At 39.1% G+C, this 19,234-nt stretch overlaps 2 protein-coding genes across 2 annotated transcripts; both read right to left on the bottom strand.

The window, feature by feature from the left end:
• LOC142832858 (olfactory receptor 4X1-like) lies at positions 1-918 on the bottom strand. The gene has a single exon (XM_075943642.1). It carries the CDS (start codon positions 916-918, stop codon positions 1-3), a length of 918 nt encoding a protein of 305 aa, XP_075799757.1.
• Positions 919-14,597: 13,679 nt separating this feature from the next.
• On the bottom strand, positions 14,598-15,527 carry LOC142832857 (olfactory receptor 4X2-like). Its single transcript, XM_075943641.1, has one exon. It carries the CDS (start codon positions 15,525-15,527, stop codon positions 14,598-14,600), a length of 930 nt encoding a protein of 309 aa, XP_075799756.1.
• Positions 15,528-19,234: the final 3,707 nt, after the last annotated feature.

Here is a 19,234-nt window from a genome sequence, read left to right as displayed (position 1 = left end):
TCAAGTCATCTTCCTCCATGCAAGTCTCTTCATGGCATTTTTTACCTCAGAGTTCCTGAAAGAGTAAATAATGGGGTTCAAGAGAGGTGTGACAACTGTATAAAACACAGCCACGATCTTGTCCACAGGGAAGGTGATGCAGGGTCTCATATAGACAAAAGAACAGGGTATGAAGAACAGACCCACCACAGCAAGGTGAGAGGCACAGGTAGACAGTGCCCTACGCCGTCCTTCTGCCGTGTGGCTCCTCAGGGAATGCAGGATGACCACATAAGAAGCCAGAAGCACTGCAAAGCTGATCACTGAGATGGAGCCACCATTGATGATGACTAGCAGGCTAATGAGGAAGGTGTCTGAGCAAGCCAACTTCAACACTGGGTGGACGTCACAGAAGTAGTGGTCAATGATGTTGGGACCACAAAAGGGCAGTTGGAAAATGAGGAACGCTTGTCCCGCAGAATGCAACAAGCCCCCACTCCATGCTGCCCCTACCAGGAGACCACACACTCTTCGATTCATGATGGTGACATAGTGCAAAGGCTTGCAGATGGCCACGTAGCGGTCATAGGCCATCACTGTCAAAAGAAAGATTTCAGTGCCACCAAAGAAATGGAGGAAAAATATCTGTGTGATGCAGCCCTGAAGGGAAATGACTTTCCTCTTGAGCAAAGAGTCAAAGATGAGCTTGGGGGCTGTGACAGAACAGTAACAGAGCTCTACCAATGACAAGTAGCTGAGGAAGAAATACATAGGGGAAGAGAGCCTTTTGCTGGCCATAACAGTCACCACAATGAGGCCGTTGCCCAGCACAATGGCTATATACATCAGGAGAAACATCACAAAAATAACCTTCTGTACATGCTGACTCTGTGAAAATCCCAGAAAAATTATTTCTGTTATGTTACTTGTAACTGCCATGTTTTAAAGCACAGTTTCTGAGAACCTAGAATCACAGAAATCAGAATTAGAATCCATTAGAAATGAGAGGCATTCTCTTGACTTTATGGTCTGGTCTTCTCCCCACTCTCCCTCCCTCCCTCTCTCCTTCCCCCCATCTCTTTCTCTTCTTCCCTCCCTTTTCCTTTCTTCTGTCCCTCCCTCCCTCCCTCCCTCCCTCCATGTTTGATTTGGGTTTCCCCAAAGCAAAGATTCCATGACACAGTGATTAAAATAGCAATTGCCTACTGCTGGATGTTAGTCTCAGGCTGCAATTTGACTTTGTAATAATCTACATATGTAGGAATTACCTGACTATCCTCAAAACTGGAGTGAAGATATGCATGATACAGCCCAAATCTTGAATCTCTGACTCATAGTGACTTAACTGATGACATAGTCCTGCCCTACAACAGAACAGGATCAACATTCTACAAGGAGTGATTTCTCAACTCTAATTATTCTGCAGTTGGTAAAACTTACCAGGCTCCAGAGTTTATACATGCTAAAATCAAATTATATTGTATCAGAGCATAATTGAGTACTCTTCTGTCTACATTATCACACCATTCCTGGCATCGGTGTGGGGGAGTTCCTTAAAGTACTCTTGCATTGCAGGCATGCATAGCACTACTTTTAGAACTATTCAGCGTTCCAGGATTCTGATACAAGAATCTTCCACCCAACCCATACACAGAAATGGTGAGTATGAAGGCCAGAGGTAACTCTCAGGTGAAATTCCTCAGAAGTTCCATTCACATTTTTTTTGAGATAGTGTCTGTCACTGGATCATGGGGCTTGTCAATTCTACTAGATTAGCTGCCCAGTAAACCTGAAATATCCACCTGTCTCTGCCTCCTCAGCACCAAGATTATAAATAAGCACCACTACATCTTGTTTTTCACCTGGTTGTTGGGGATCAAATTCAGGTTCTCATTCTTTCATGGCAAGCACTTTTCCAACTGACCTATCTCCCATCCCTGGTTTGATTTGGGTTGGGCTGGACTGGATTGGTTTGGCTTAGATTGGGTTCAATGTAAGATTATTGATATTTAATGAATCTTTATAATATAATGATCTTAAAAAGCTAAAAATTAAATGTATTTGGGTGGAACAACAATAAAGGAACCAACATCTAAATGGAAATAAAAAAAGTGTTTGAAGTAATTTCATAAAGGGTCATCAGGCAAGTTAAACATGGACAACAATGATGACATTTCACCTATGGGGTATAAATAATTTTAATTATATTTTCTTAGTTGTTGGAGGCAAAGTAAAAGTTTAAAAGTTTAAAAGTGAAGATTCTTATCAAGCAGAAAGCTAACTGGATATTTCTAGGATTTGTAGTTAATAAAGCTTTCAACAGAAATGAATATAGAAGCTTAAATTAGGCCAGACGTGGCGGAGCGGCGGCGCCAGACACGGCAGCGACACTGCATTCAGGAAGAGGCTTTGGGAGACCAGCGCGGCAGCAGACGCAAGCGGCAGGGTCAGGCATGCAATAAGGAGAGCAGATCGCCCTACTGCAATCAAATCAAAGAGGTAGGCCTTTGGTTGGCCAGGTCACTGGCAAACGGGGAGCCTGGTCCTGTCCTGAAGACCCTTCGGAGGGGTGAGAGGGTTCTTGGCCGGCGGCAGGAACCAGGAAACAGAGCGAGGGCATTTTGTAAGCGGAGCCCTGGGCCAGCAGGGAAACCTGATCCGGTTTTTATAAGACCCATTAGATAGGATTAATAGGAGGAGATGGGCAGACGCCAAGGCAAGAACTCACCCAATAATCTGAAAAACAACATGAAAACACCAGAACCCAAGGATCTTACAACAGAAGTATTTGAACAACCTAACATAGAAGAAGTGGAAAAAATTGACTTTATGAACGCAATAGAGTCCCTTAAACAACATGTAAAAAATGCCCTTATAGAAATGGATGAGAAGTATAACAAAAAGTTTGAAGAAATGAGTAAATATGTACATGATACCCTGGGAAACCAAGATAAAACGATCAAACAGGTAATGGAAACAGTTCAAGAATTGAAAACTGAAATGAAGGCAAGAAGAAAATACAAACTGAGGACCAGCCGGATATGGAAAACCTAGGTCAACGAGCAGAGTCTACAGAAACAAGCATAATCAATAGAATACAAGAGATAGAAGAAAGAATCTCAGATGCTGAGGACACCATAGAGAAAATAAACGAACAGATCAAAGAAAACAGCAAAGCCAACAAATTCGCAACACAAAACATTCAGAAAATATGGGACACAATAAAAAAACCAAACTTAAGAATAATAGGAATAGAAGAAGGAGAAGAGTCACAGCTCAAAGGCCCAGAAAATATATTCAACAAAATTATGGAAGAAAACTTTCCCAACTTAAAGATATTCATTTAAATATTCAAGAAGCATACAGAACACCAAACAGACTGGATCAAAGAAAAACATCTCCTCGCCATATAATAATCAAAACACAAAATATACAGGTTAAAGAAAGAATATTAAGAGCTGCAAAGGAAAAAGGGCAAGTAACTTATAAAGGTAAACCGATCAGACTTACACCTGACTTCTCTATGGAAACTATGAAAGCCAGAAGGTCCTGGATAGATGTACTGCAGAAGCTAAGAGACCATGGATGCAAGCCCAGACTACTATACCCAGCCAAGCTATCGTTCATTATCAATGGAGAAAACAAGACATTCCAGGATAAGAATAAATTTAAACAATACGTAGCCACAAATCCAGCCCTACAGAAAGTAATAGAAGGAAAATCACAACCCAAGGAATCCAACACTGCCTACAATAACCCAGGCATCTAGTGACCCTTCACCAGCACATCTCAAAGAAGGGAGACACACAATCTCTACTACCAAAAGCAATAAGAATAACCGGAGTAAACAACCACTGGTCATTAATATCATTTAATATTAATGGGCTCAATTCACCTATAAAAAGGCACAGGCTAAAAGATTGGATACGAAAACAGGATCCAACATTCTGCTGTTTGCAAGAAACACATCTCAACCACAAAGACAGGCACCTACTCAGAGTAAAGGGTTGGGAAAAGGTGTTTCAAGCAAATGGTCCTAAGAAAAAAGCAGGTGTGGCCATATTAATTTCTAACAAAACTGACTTCAAATTAAAATCAATCAGAAGAGACCGAGATGGTCACTTTATACTCATAACAGGAACAATTCATCAGGATGACGTCTCTATTCTGAATATCTACGCCCCCAATATAAAAGCACCTACTTATGTAAAAGAAATATTACTAGAACTCAAAGCAGACATCAAACCAAACACACTAGTAGTAGGAGACTTCAACACACCTCTCTCTCCAAGGGACAGGTCAATCAGACAGAAACCTAATAGAGAATTAAGAGAATTATTGGAGGTAATGAAGCAAATGGACTTAACAGACATCTATAGAACATTCCACCCAAATAGGAAAGAATATACCTTCTTCTCTGCAGCTCATGGAACCTTCTCAAAAATTGACCACATACTTGGAAACAAAGGAAACCTCCACAGATACAAAAAAATATCAGTGTCCACCTGTGTCCTATCTGATCACCACAGATTAAAGTTAGAAGGCAACAACAATGCTACCCACAGAAAGCCGACAAACTCATGGAAACTGAACAGTCAACTACTGAACCACACCTGGGTCAAGGAAGAAATTAAGAAAGAAATTAAAGTCTTCCTTGAATTTAATGAAAATAAAGAGACAACATACTCAAACCTATAGGACACAATGAAAGCAGTGCTAAGAGGAAAGTTCATAGCACTAAGTGCCCACTTAAAGAAAACGGAGAATGCATACATTGGGGACTTAACAACACACCTGAAAGCTCTAGAAAAAAAAGAAGCAGACACGCCCAGGAGAAGTAGAAGACTGGAAATAATAAAACTGAGGGCCGAAATCAACAAAATAGAAACACAGAAAACAGTCCAAAGAATCAATGAAACAAAAAGCTGGTTCTTGGAGAAAGTCAACAAGATCAACAAACCCCTATCCAAACTAATTAAACGACAGAGAGAGAACACACAAATAAATAAGATCAGAAATGAAAAGGGGGACATAACCACAGACACAGAGGAAATTCAGAGAATCATTAGATCTTACTACAAAAGCCTGTATAACACAAAATTGGAAAATATAAAAGAAATGGACACTTTTTTAGATAAATACCATATACCAAAGTTGAACCAGGACCAGGTGAACAATCTAAACAGACCTGTTAGTCACGAAGAATTAGAAGAGGTTATCAAAAACCTCCCTACCAAAAAAAGCCCAGGACCAGATGGTTTCAATGCGGAATTCTACCAGAACTTCCAAGAAGAGCTAATACCTATACTCCTTAATGTATTCCACAATATAGAAACAGAAGGGTCATTACCAAACTCCTTCTATGAAGCTACAGTTACTTTGATACCAAAACCACACAAAGACTCAACCAAGAAAGAGAATTACAGGCCAATCTCACTCATGAACATCGACGCAAAAATCCTCAACAAAATACTGGCAAACAGAATCCAAGAACACATTAGAAAAATTATCCATTATGATCAAGTAGGCTTCATCCCAGAGATGCAGGGCTGGTTCAACATACGAAAATCTATCAATGTAATCCACCATATAAATAAACTGAAAGAAAAAAATCATATGATCATTTCATTAGATGCTGAAAAAGCACTCGACAAAATTCAACATCCCTTTATGATAAAGGTCTTGGAGAGAATAGGGATACAAGGATCCTACCTAAATATGATAAAAGCTATTTACAGCAAGCCAACAGCTAACATTAAACTGAACGGAGAAAAACTCAAAGCCATCCCACTAAAATCAGGAACATGACCTCCTGAGGCTGAGAAGCTTCTGTAAAGCAAAGGACACTGTCACTAAGACAAAAAGGCAACCCACTTACTGGGAGAAGATTTTCACCAACCCCGCAACTGACAAAGGTCTGATCTCCAAAATATATAAAGAAATCAAGAAACTAGACCGTAAAAGGCTAATCAATCCAATTATAAAATGGGGCACTGAGCTGAACAGAGAATTCTCAACAGAAGAAGTTCAAATGGCCAAAAGACACTTAAGGTCATGCTCAACTTCCCTAGCGATCAGGGAAATGCAAATCAAGACAACTCTAAGATACCATCTTACACCTGTCAGAATGGCTAAAATAAAAAACACCAATGATAGCCTTTGCTGGAGAGGTTGTGGAGAAAGGGGGACACTCACCCATTGCTGGTGGGAATGCAAACTTGTGCAACCACTCTGGAAAGCAGTGTTTCGGTTTCTCAGGAAATTCGGAATCAACCTACCCCTGGATCCAGCAATACCACTCTTGGGAATATACCCAAGAGAGGCCCTATCATACAACAAAAGTATATGTTCAACTATGTTCATGGCAGCATTGTTTGTAATAGCCAGAACCTGGAAACAACCTAGATGCCCTACAACGGAAGAATGGATGAAGAAAGTATGGAATATATACATATTAGAGTATTACTCAGCAGTAAAAAACAAGGACTTCTTGAATTTTGCATGGAAATGGATGGAAATAGAAAACACTATCCTGAGTGAGGTAAGCCAGACCCAAAAAGAGGAACATGGGATGTACTCACTCATATTTGGTTTCTAGCCATAAATAAAGGACAATGAGCTTATAATGCATGTTCCTAGAGAAGCTAAATAAGAAGGTGAACCCAAAGACAAACACATAGTCATCCTCATGAATATTAACCTTCATCAGGTGATGAAAGGAGACAGAGACAGAGGAGCATGGGACAGAAATCTCAAGGTCCAAATCAGGAGCAGAAGGAGACGGAGCACGAACAAGGACCTCAGGACCGCGAGGGGTGCACCCACACACTGAGACAATGGGGATGTTCTATCGGGAACTCACCAAGGCCAGCTGGCCTGGGTCTGAAAAAGCATGGGATAAATCCGGACTAGCTGAACATAGAGGACAATGAGGAATACTGAGAACTCAGGAACAATCGCAGTGGGTTTTTGATCCTACTGCACGTACTGGCTTTGGGGGAGCCTAGGCAGTTTGGATGCTCACCTTTGGAGATCTGGATAGAGGTGGGCGGTCCTTGGGCTTCCCACAGGTCAGGGAACCCAGATTGCTCTTCGAGCAGATGAGGGAGGGTGACTTGATCGGGGGAGGGGGAGGGAAATGGGAGGCGGATGAGGGGGGGAGGCAGAAATCCTTAATAAATAAATAAAAATAAATAAATAAAAAAAAGAAGCTTAAATTAAACTCACCCAATAAACAATTTCCTTGAGAATCTTTCAAATTATTCCTCAGCAAAATTTGGCTCTATTTCTTTTTTCTTTTTGTAGCACTGTCAATAACCACCAATACCTCATTCGTGCTACATAAGCACTCATTCACTGCATCCCATCTCCAGACTCCAAATTCAGGTTTCTGCATAGGCTGATCTCCATTCAGGCTCAGATGATGGATGTTAATACCATTATGTCCTCCAGAAAATGTCAGGCCTTGGCCAAGGCACTTAAATTTCTCAAAAGAATATATTTTTAAAAAAACATAGCAGCAATTACTTATAAAACTATCATTGCAAATTATTCAACCAGAAGATGGGGAAAAAAACTAACTCTATCATCTGCTCTAAGTCAAGCTGCAAGCTTTTTAGTCAGAAGGGCAAGACTGTAACAAAATGATATATAAGGCGATCTCATCAGCTAATAGAGAGCAATTCTGAGAGAGGCTTTCTGTTTATGAAGGCTTGTGAAGCAGGGATATCAACAATGAAATGAGTCAATGAAGGGATTAGGTATGCTGCACAGCTGGTAGAGTGCTTACCTAGCATGCAAAAAGCTCCAGCATCACATAAAACTGGATGTGGTGGTTCATTCCTATAATCTCAGCACTTGGAGGTGATGTCAGGAAGATCAGAAGTTCAAGATGATCCTCAGCTACCTAGAAATTACAAAGGCCAACCTGGGATACGTGAGATCTTGTTGAAGAATTAAGGAGATAGGGAAAGAAGAAAGAGTAGAAGAAATGTGTCAGTGTTTGAAAGCCCCCCACCTCCTAGTGTCTGTCCATCCATGGAAGATCTCAGTGAATACAAGACTTGGAATCTGCTCCACACAAAGGGACTCACCAGTTGTCATTGATGCTGATACCCCTGTGTGTCAACTTCACACTTAATAACCTTCTCATTCAGAAAGTGATAGGGAAATATAATGGGATAATTCTACCCTAAAGCCTGTGAAAAGGAAGTTGGAAATGTTTGCTGGGTGAAGGGTCTTGAACCATTTAAGGTATGAGGAATGAAGAATTTAAATCAGAGAGCTGAATCCCCTGAGCGTATCATGCCCAGGGAGTCCCTAACAACAGCGAAAGTCAAGTTCTTATTTACTTCATTCAGAGTTAAGAAAGCTCTCTCTAATTAATCCAATTAGAAATCCAAGATTTATACTTGCCCCTCATGATTGGTCTCAGCTGATCTGGCCCCAATGGTCCTCCTTTCTCTATCCTCTGGTTAGTGACAGAGAAGGATCTACCATCTCAGACTACCAGGACATCCTTAGGGGGTCTCCAGGTGGCCTCTGCTACCCTGTCACACCTCATTGTACCCACAATATCAACAAGTGCCAGGAAAACTTCAGTCAAGGAAATCCAGGTTACCTCACACACATACTTTAAACAACACCGGGACATAGAATGATCTCTGAGATCATCTACTCAATCATTGTAAAGATGAGAGAGTAATGTGGAAATAGTAGCACAGCTACCCCAGTTGTCCCTTAAAATCTGCTATAAGAGTCTTCTAATTGTTCATTCTTACAATGATAAGCATTCCCAACAAATTCCCAGAACATGGTGAAGGGGCATCAGAAAGAGTAGAGTTCCTTTACTACAAGGTGTAATTTCCAAAGCAACAGCACACTGAATTTGCATTTCTGTATCTTTCTACTTTTCTAATGTCCCATATAGGGAAAGTGACATTCTCCTGCAAGAACTGGCATTCCCATTTGATAGACTAAGCAAAGAGAGGGGGAGGGGAGGGAGAGGGAGAGAGAAGGAGAAGGAGAAGGAGAAGGAGAAGGAGAAGGAGAAGGAGAAGGAGAAGAAGAAGAAGAAGAAGAAGAAGAAGAAGAAGAAGAAGAAGAAGAAGAAGAAGAAGAAGAAGAAGAAGAAGAAATGGGAGAAGAAGAAAGGAATGTAGAATAATTAGAACAAGAATGAACTGGAACAGAAATTTGTAACAGAGAATTGGAACTGAGACAGAATAAGAGCTAAAAATCTATAGACAATTAAAACAAGAAAATGATAATTAAAACAAAACAGTGAACAAACATGACTGGAACTACAAGCATGTGAGTTCATTCCATTTTCTCTTAGACTAGAATTTTTCAAAGTCTCTTCCACTACATTGAGGCAACCTAACCAAATGCTGGGAGAAAGTCTGCAGCGCTGGACTCTGTTGGCTTTTGATAAATAAAAATATTCACAGCAAAATAAAAATAAAGTTTATAGATAGCCTTAATTTTCTTCCTTGTACTAAAACTTTCATTGGATATAAATACATTAAAAGAGGGTGTTGTATACCTTACGCAAATATAATTGAAGTGGTGCTTCTTTTTTATTCAATAGTTTTTTATATTTTCCGGAAATTTTATACATGAGAACATTGCATCGTTATCACCCTTCTCCTTCTTTTCCACCAAGTTCTCCACACCCCTCCCAAAATCACAATCACTTTTTAATTGTCCCAGTTATATACACATGCATAAGTGTGTGTATATATATACACATATATATTTATGCACATCGTACACACACATATATATACACATATGTGCACACCTGTATATATAACCTACTGAGTTCATTTAGCTTTACTCATGTTATATGCCCAACCCTGACCACTTTGAATTGGACAACCTATGTGGAAATTTGTATCTGAAGACAATTGACCCTTAGAAAATGATGACTTCATGTAGCTCTTCACCTAGGAGTGGAACCATGTGGAATTTTCCCCATCTGCATTGGCACATCAACAAAAAAAATGTATTCAAAATAAATAAAACCTGTCCCTACTATATACAAGGCTCTGAGTTAAAATCCAGGATCCTATCTCTAACTCACCAGTAATAAAATAATTAAGCACATGACATACACAAATTTAATAACCTATATTTATACCCAAAATACCTTGAATATTTTTTATGTTTAACTAGAAAGTTCCATATTTTAGGACTTTATAGTCTACATATGGTTTTAAAGAGTTTAGTAATTGTGCTGGCAAAAGGGCACGTGTGATAAACAGAAGCACCACAAAAGTATTTATTATTCAATATTTAAAGTAGATTGCTTAAAATACTGTTAGTATAGATTTCAAATATTGATTTTCAAATCTTCAAGCAAATACAATAAATACATATAATCAGAAGAGTTCATCTGTTTTAATTTTGCTTAATCACCCAGTTATGCTTACTCACAAGATTATAATTTGTGTTCAGTTCTAAAGATTTAATGTTTCTGTCATGAATAAGATATCATATATACAGCATGTATATTATATTATTCAAGCATTTAATATCATTGTCAATTATGCCTAATATAAAGAAAAGTAGTTCATTAAATCATGCTATTATATAATGTATATCTTATAGTTTCATAGTTCTTAAAATAAAGAATCCAATTATCACAGCACATCTCCAAACATTTTATTGGATTTATTTTAAATCTAATTTTTATGTTTCAATGTTTCTGTAGTGGTTTATTGTTATCAATATATACTACATAAACCACAACTTTAATTTTTATTAATATCTATCCAGATAGTTATGTAAGCCAATCACAGTTACTCTCCTTGTCTGCTCTACTTTATGTTACTAATAAATTGTTGTGACAAATGTATATATTTTAAAATCTTTGAAAACTTCCACACAATGTCTTTTTATCCCTAGTACTTCAGTGAGCAATTCCTAACTCCAAAGATGCTCTCTAAGATAGATGGTGTCATTTTCAAAGTTAGCAAACTAATATTTACACAATCCCACTACTTCGTCTACAGAGATTTGATCCAGAGCATATATCATATTCAGCTGTCATCAATTCATAAAGGGGAAAAAAAGCTCTTTTGTGTGATAACACGCCATTTCTTAGCCATTTGTTTTTCTTTTTTTTTCCCCTTTAATTAAAAATAGATGGGAAAGACTCACAAGGTTCAACTCAGGAATCATCATTAGGAATTTTTTTTTCAAAAGTGGAGAATGTAAATACATTCATTTTGAGGCTTGCATCCCTAAGTGGGAAGCCGGAGTGAACTAATGGGAACACTGTCGACAGCCCAAAGAGAAGCTGAGGGAAACAGAGAAGACAGAATGCTAGGAAGCTGCATAAGCTTATCAGTGCCCCCAATCAGCAGGAAGTAGCCTGGAAAACAATGTTCACATTCCCAAAAAGTGGATTATTGATGTTTTTCTTTCTTTAGAGAGTTGATTAGAAGTTGTTATGGATAATCGTCAGGAAGAAAGCTAAACAAAGGAGATTAGATTCAGTTTTGGTTTGGTTTTTTTTTTTTTGATAAAAAGGGAAAGTGCTATGAAACAATGGGCTGGAAAAAAACCTCTGTCAACAATTGGGTTTACACACAGATCTACATGTGATAAAATGTAACATGTAGCATCATAGTGACACGTTCACTTAAGCATCTTTCGGGACATAGTTGAGTCTTGCTACTCAATTAACTTCTTCCTGAATAAACAGTTTAAGAAGAAACTTCAGCTGTAGGCATTTATTGAAGGGTGTTCAGAGGAACCCTAGGCTCCCACATGTGATTTCCTGGAGAGTCCTAGACAGGATTTCCACAGACAGCCATTACTAACAGCTGGATTTTATTGTGGTCTGCCAAGCAGTAAAAGGCATCTTTAATAGATAGTTATCATTATAGAATGTGTATGTAAGATCACATCCCTAAAACTACCCACTCCCATTAAAGATGTAACAGGTACCATATAAATCCTGGATAACATTTCATAGCCTGTTATTCAAATGCTCTGCAATCAAAAGATTCTCCTAAGCACCTCTGGAGGGAGTTTAATTACCTGCAGTGCATGAAAGAAACAACTATGTGTGGACACCACCCTCTCTTTGGAAATACCTCCAGAGGTACTTAGGAGAGTCTTTTTTTAATTAATTAATTAACTTAAAATTTCCACCTCCTCCCATCCTCCCATTTCCCTCTCACTCCCCCCACCCCCTTTCCCTCACTCTCTAGTCCTAAGAGAAGTCAGGGTGCCCTGCCTTATGGGAAGTCCAAGCCCCCCCCCATCCAGGTCTAGGAAGGTATGCATCCAAACAGACTAGGCTCCCAAAAAGCCAGTACATGCAGTAGAATCAAAATCCAGTGTCATTATCATTGGCTTCTCAGTCCACCCTCATTGTCAGCCACATTCAGAGAGTCGGGTTTGATCACATGCTTGTTCAGACCCACCCAGTCCTGCAGGCCTTGGTGAGCTCCCATTAGATCAGTCCCACCATCTCCATGGGTGGATGCACCCCTTGCCTTCCTGACTTCCTTGCTCATGTTCTCCCTCCTTCTGCTACTCATCTGGGCTTTGGGAGCTCAGTCCAATTCTCCAGTGTGGGTCTCTGTCTCTATCTCCATCCCTCGCCAGATGAAGGTTCTATGGTGATATGCAAGATATTCATCAGTATGGCTATGGGAGAAGGCCAGTTCAGGCACTCTCTCCTCTGCTGCCCATGGACCTAGTTGGGGAAATCCCCTTGGACTCCTGAGAACCCGTCCAGAGCCAAGACTCTTGCCAACCCTAAAATGGCTCCCTTAGTTAAGATATCTTCTTCCCTGCTCCCATAGCCACCCTTCCTCCATCCCAACCATCCCTTACCCTCAAGCTCTCCCCCATCCTCCCCTTCTCCCTTCTCTCTCCCCCCAACCCACCCCCCCTGCTCCCAACTTTTGCCCGGCGAGGATAACTATGTGTTTTTCTTTGGGTTCACCCTCTTATTTAGCTTCTCTAGGATCAGGAACTATAGACTCAATGTCCTTTGTTTATGGCTAGAATCCACTTATGAGTGAGTACATACCATATTCCTCTTTTGGGGTCTGGGTTATCTCACTCAGTATAGTGTTTTCTATTTACATCCATTTGCATGCAAAATTCAAGCTGTCATTGTTTTTTACTGCTAAGTAGAACTCTAAAGTGTATATGTGCCACACCTTCTTTATCCATTCTTCTATTGATTGCAGAGCATTTGAATAACAGGCTATAAAATGTTATCCAGGATTTATATGGTACCTGTTACATCTTTAATGGGAGCAGGTAGTTTTAGGGATGTGATCCTACATATACATACTATAATGACAACTATCTATCAATCATTTAAATAAATTATGTTATATTTTCCTTTTACAAAAAAAAATAAAGAAAAACTTCCCTCCCATACAGATAAGCCCTTCTTCAATCTCTCATTAGAAAACAAACATGTTTTGAAGGAATAACAATACAATAAAACAAAACAAAAACTAACGCGTAGGAATAGGACAAAACAAAGGAAAAGAACCAAAGAAAAAAGAAAGACAAATGACAAGGATATATATTAAAAAGAATGTGTGTGTGTGTGTGTGTGTGTGTGTGTGTGTGTGTGTGTGTGTGTGTGTAGACAGGGCTTTTATGTGCAACAGTCCTGGCTGTTCTAGAACTCACTTTGTAGACCAGGCTAGCTTCAAACTCATTGAGATCTGCCTGCCTCTGTCTCCCAAGTGCTGGAATTAAAGCCTTGAGCCACCACCACCCAGAGATAAAATTTTTAAAAAGAAAAAAGAAAGCCCTGGCACATTATGAAACAAGAAACATCCAAAGATCTCACTGAGTTTGCTTTCTGTTGGCCATCTATTTCTGGGCATACAGCCTACCCTTAAGAGTAGTTAAGAAGGGGAAACAATTTTTCAGTCTTTCTTTCTCTGTGTTTTTTTTTTAATAGTAAATGCCAGCAATATTGCAAAACACAATTCAGCTTGATTTTCTCTTAACCTATAACAAAATTATACTTAGGTTGCATATTTTGGAAATAATAGCACAGTAATAATGTTATGTGTCTCTAGAGCACACCATATAATGAGCTATGCTCCATCAGTTTATCTTGTTACTGGAGTGATGTTCACTTTGGGAAATTATGTAAGAGACAGTTAAGAAGTTACATGTTTCCTTTTGCAATTAACAAGCATCTGTAAAGATACAGTGAGATAGTTTATCCATTCATTCATTTTTTAGCCAAAAAGGATACTATTCTATCAAGTGAAGTGCTTTTTTTCTATCACACTTGCATTTGTAAGACAATTTGCTCAAAGTAACTGACCTTGTGAAGCAAAGATCTTTCTGTCCTATGTCACAGTAAAATTACCATAGGAAGTGAATCTAAACTAAAATAAGTATAATCTAGTATTCTGCTGCAAATATTTGCTACAGTATTATGGGGAGTGGTAAGAATGTAACAATCTAAAGTAGTCATGTAAAGGTATTTTTATAAAAGGAACTAATTTACAAGTATTTTATAAGATGTTCTTCAGTTAAAATAATGCTTTTCCTTCCACTCACAGGGCCCCATCAATTTGGACTCAGCACCATTCCAATACTGATAGCCAATATCCAGACTATTTCTCATCTACTTTGATTATCCTGATCCATAGAGTCTTCATGGCTTTCTTCACTTCCGCATTTCTCAGGGAGTAGATGACAGGGTTGAGGAGGGGAGTTATCACTGTGTAGAACACAGCTACCATCTTGTCTATAGGCAGTGTAGCAGAAGGTCTCATGTAGATGAAAACACAGGGACCAAAGAACAATATAACTACAGTGACATGGGACCCACAGGTGGAAAGGGCTTTGCACCGCCCCTCAGAGCTTTGAGTCCTCAGATGAAACAAGATAACCACATAGGATGCTAAGAGGACCACAAAACTGATCACAGACAGTGTTCCCCCATTGGCAACAATTAGCAGACCGATGAGGAAAGTGTCTGAGCAGGCAAGTTTAAGCACAGGAAGCAAGTCACAGAAATAATGGTCAATGACATTGGGGCCACAGTAAGGTAAGTGGAAGATAAGAAGGATCTGGGCAAAGGAATGCACAAAGCCTCCCATCCACGCTGTTCCCACAAGGACGGCACACACCTGTCTGTTCATGATACTGGTGTAGTGCAGGGGCTTGCAGATGGCCACATAGCGGTCATAGGCCATCACCGTGAGCAGGAAAATCTCAGCGCCACCAAAAAAATGCATGAAGAAAAGCTGTGTCATGCAGCCCCATACAGATATGGATTTCTTCTGAGCTAGGAGATCAAAGATGAGTTTGGGCACTGTTGTAGAGGAGTAGCAGATCTCCACAAAGGAGAGGCAGCCAAGAAAGAAGTACATGGGGGATCCAAGACTTCTGCTGGCTGCGACAGTGACCACCATAAGGAGATTCCCAAGAACAATGGCTGTGTACAAGAGCAGAAATATCACAAAGCAAACTCTCTGTACCTCTTGATTGGGAGAGAGTCCCAGAAAAATGAACTCAGTTACATTGTGTATGTTAGCCATGAGGGAGCAAGTTGGGTGGTATGATCTAAAATGATACAAAAGACAACATAAAATAATTAAATTTTTAATAAAATCCTTTGCAGGAAACCTGTGAACTAAGCATTTAAAATTGAGTAGGAGTTAATAATAGAAAGAAGAGTGTACCAAAGAGATAAAGTGTTAACGCATTGTGTATGACTGGAATTCTGGAGAGAATAGCTAAATGTAAAGCTGTGGGAAAAGAGTACCCCTGACATAAGAAGGGGTGTAGTAACTTCAGACTTCACCTATAGTCAATGAGCAATAATCAAGGATGTGTCAGCTGAGGAGCATAGACTTATTTGCAGAGAGTGGAGTCAAAGAGGGAAAACCAACTAAAAACTCAATAAATCCACTTACTTTTCAACATGGGGCATCCAGAATAGGATAATCGTCACATCCAAGGTAGATGCTTTTCTAGTACTTTTGAACATCTTTACTGTGTTTTCTTATACAGATTTTCTTCTTTGCCTTTCTCCGAGCTCATTTTCATTTATTGGTGTGCAGCGGGGCTGGTATTCAACCTCTTAAATACTCATTAGTGTCTTCAGAAGACATGTCGATGGTGTGGTCCTTGACACGCCACACCCCTTAGAGAGACCACAATCCTGTACACAGTCATAGTCTGTGATCTTCATTCTGCTTCTCCTTCGAATTCTCACTTTATATAGTTGTTTACTTGATGACATCACCATAGTTTCACCCATGCACAATTTTCTTCTTTGAGGGCATGCTCATTTCCTCTAAATCTGTGCCCCCATGTGAGTAGCCTGACATCGTTTTCCTAGTGTCCACTGATGCTCTGGGGCAGCATTTCCTAGAAACAGCTATCTATCTCCTCAGGAAATCACCCAGACTGCCACTAACTGACTTGAAACTATCCTGGTACTTGCTAAACTTTGTCCAAAGTAGTTGAGGACTTTATGCATCCATAGAGTCTCTCCTACAGCAAGATCCAGGGTACCTGACAATAGGAGCCAGATAACTTCCAATCATATCACAAAGATTCGCCTCCTTAGTTCACTACAGGCCCAAAGGGACACCCTAGTAGAAACACAGAAGTAAAAGAGGGTAAACACCAAAAAGTCCATTCATGGTAGAAGGCACTGCTCACAAGATGGGCTCACACATTCAGGTTTTCTCAGGTGTCAACTGTGTGATATCTAGAAAGTTCTTTAACTTCTTAGACGCTAAGTTGCCAAACAATACCATGCAGATAACACATGCTTCATGGATTGAGGCCCTAGATAAGTGCCACTCCCAATCCCCTGGTACAAGTTAAGCTATCATCATATGACTTCTTGTGCCACATCCATAGGTTCTTACAGACAATGGTCTTTCTTATCTCATGACATTTTGAAATGACAGCACTTATCACAATCACACTGAATCATAATTATTTATGTAGTCATCTGTCTAGCTATAGTGTGAGCTTCCTTAAGGTAGAGACTATTTCTTTCTCACTACTTCATTGCTAGTATGTTATGTATCGCATGGCACCACTCCCTTTTCTTTCAAAGTACACTAAGTAACCACACGTGAAAGAAACCCATGAACAAAAAACTAAAGTCACACCAGAGTTCTTCTGAGTTTGCTGCTCTGACTATACATATGCAAAAGTCTGAATTCACACTGTTTCTTGGTGAGCCAATAGATAAACACTAAGCCAATTATAACCTACCCCTACTTCCCTGAAATAGCAGAATACATCTGCTCCTCTTTCAGTTTTAGACTTGGAGATACAGAAAATATGTATAAAGACTCAACTCTACCTGATTTTAAAGTAAAAGAAAAGTAGACTTACCTCCCAGATGTTCCATAGAAAACTGATCAGTCAGACAGCCCAGCATTAAGTTCATGTTGCCTAAATGACACCGAGGGAGAAGGCATGATCAGGTGAGAGGAAGGAGTTCCCCAGAGATCTGTAGTCTCTTCCCTTCCAAATAAGACAGAATGCCTCATGGGAAGCAGAACCTCAAAAACCTCTATAGAAAACATTAGATAGAGGGAAATACAAAGCAGTTGAATTTATCCAGTGTTCACAGAACACTGACCCATGAGGGTCTGTTAATAGGTGATAATTCACATACCCATCATAAGTTTAATCTGGTGGCTTCGAATAAAATGACACTAATGATTAGGAAATATACATACCAGCAAATTTAAAAAAGACAAACATTTCCACAGAACTAGGAACATTTGGAGAGAAGACAGTGGCTTGAACTTTTACATAACTGGAAATCTTGCAATGTGATCAGGCATATGGACTACCTTTGTTAGGTCTTAGGTTTGTTTTTTGTTGTCTTATACAAGTAAGTTATGGAAAAGGAGAATTTATGGGTGTAAACAATTTCTTTAATCTATAATTTACCATTACATGGATGACTGATGTCAGAAGTTCTTCTGTCTATTTGTTGCTTTTATTGGTTAATGAATAAATCTCTTTATTCATTATCTGTTTAGTTATAGGTTAATGAATAAGCCTGTGGCTTAGCAGAATAGAGCAAGGTGGGAATGCCAAGCAGATAGAGGAGGAAAGAAGCCAGAGTCAGGTGAGAAGCCTTGTAGTAGAAGCAGGAGACAGATGCCTCTGCTGGAGCCCACCAAAACTTTTCCAGTAGGCCACAACCTTGTGGTGATGCAGAGATTAATGGAAATGTGTTATTTTAGTATATAAGGGCTAGCTAGAAAATACACCTAAGGTATTGTCCAAACAGTATTGCAAATAATATAGTTTCTGCATGATTATTTTGGGTCTGAGTGGCCTGGAACAAATGAACAGTCTCCAACAACAAATGACATTTTGCTTTCTGATTCAAATGCAGATACCTTAGAAAGAATGTTTGAAGAAGTAGAGAAAGTTTTGCCTAAATGGGATTACAAATTGCTCCTGAAAAAAATGCAAAGAGGAGATTCTACCAATTACCTACCTTATAAAAGTTTATAGAAAATTATAACACAAAATGTTCAAATTAGGAGAGACCTATTGCAGACTCTTAATGACTTTCAAAGATTGTTTGGAAACATTTTCAATCTATTACCCACTGTTGGCATAACACCTGATATAATAATTCATTTAAACAAAACCTTAGATGGTGACAAAGACTTAAATAGTCCCAGGAAATTGATATTTTATACTGAGAAAGAGTTGACTTGGGTTGAAGAGAAATTATAGAAGGCACATGTGGTCAAGGTGGATCCAAATCTTAATTGCATTCTAGTCATATTACCTTCCAGAATTTCCCCTACAGTAATTTTAATGCAGAGCGAAGGTATTATCTTAGAATGGATATTTTTACCACATAAATCAAGAGAAAATTAAAAACTTATGTGGTAAAGGCCTCTGAATTATATAATTAATAAAAGTAAAATTCACACTTTATCAACTAGCAGGAATAGACCCAGAAAAGATTATAAAGTCCCTTTTACTACTGATGAAATTAAAATTTATGGGAAGGCAATAAACGCTGGCAAAGAGCTTGCACAATTTTTTAGGAAAGGTTAATAGCAATTATCCCAAAGGTGACAGAATTAACCTTATAAAAAGAACTACTGGATTCTTCCCCACATTGTACATGACACACCATTAACTGGAGCCTATACATTTTGTACTGATGCAAATAAATAAAAAAAAGTTACAAATCCAAAGACTTAAGTAAGGTGGAACAAAGCCCTTATAATTCTGTCCA

Source organism: Microtus pennsylvanicus, chromosome 12, assembly GCF_037038515.1.
Source record: "Microtus pennsylvanicus isolate mMicPen1 chromosome 12, mMicPen1.hap1, whole genome shotgun sequence".
NCBI classification, from domain to species: domain Eukaryota; kingdom Metazoa; phylum Chordata; class Mammalia; order Rodentia; family Cricetidae; genus Microtus; species Microtus pennsylvanicus.
This window is presented reverse-complemented; position numbering and strand designations above follow the sequence as displayed.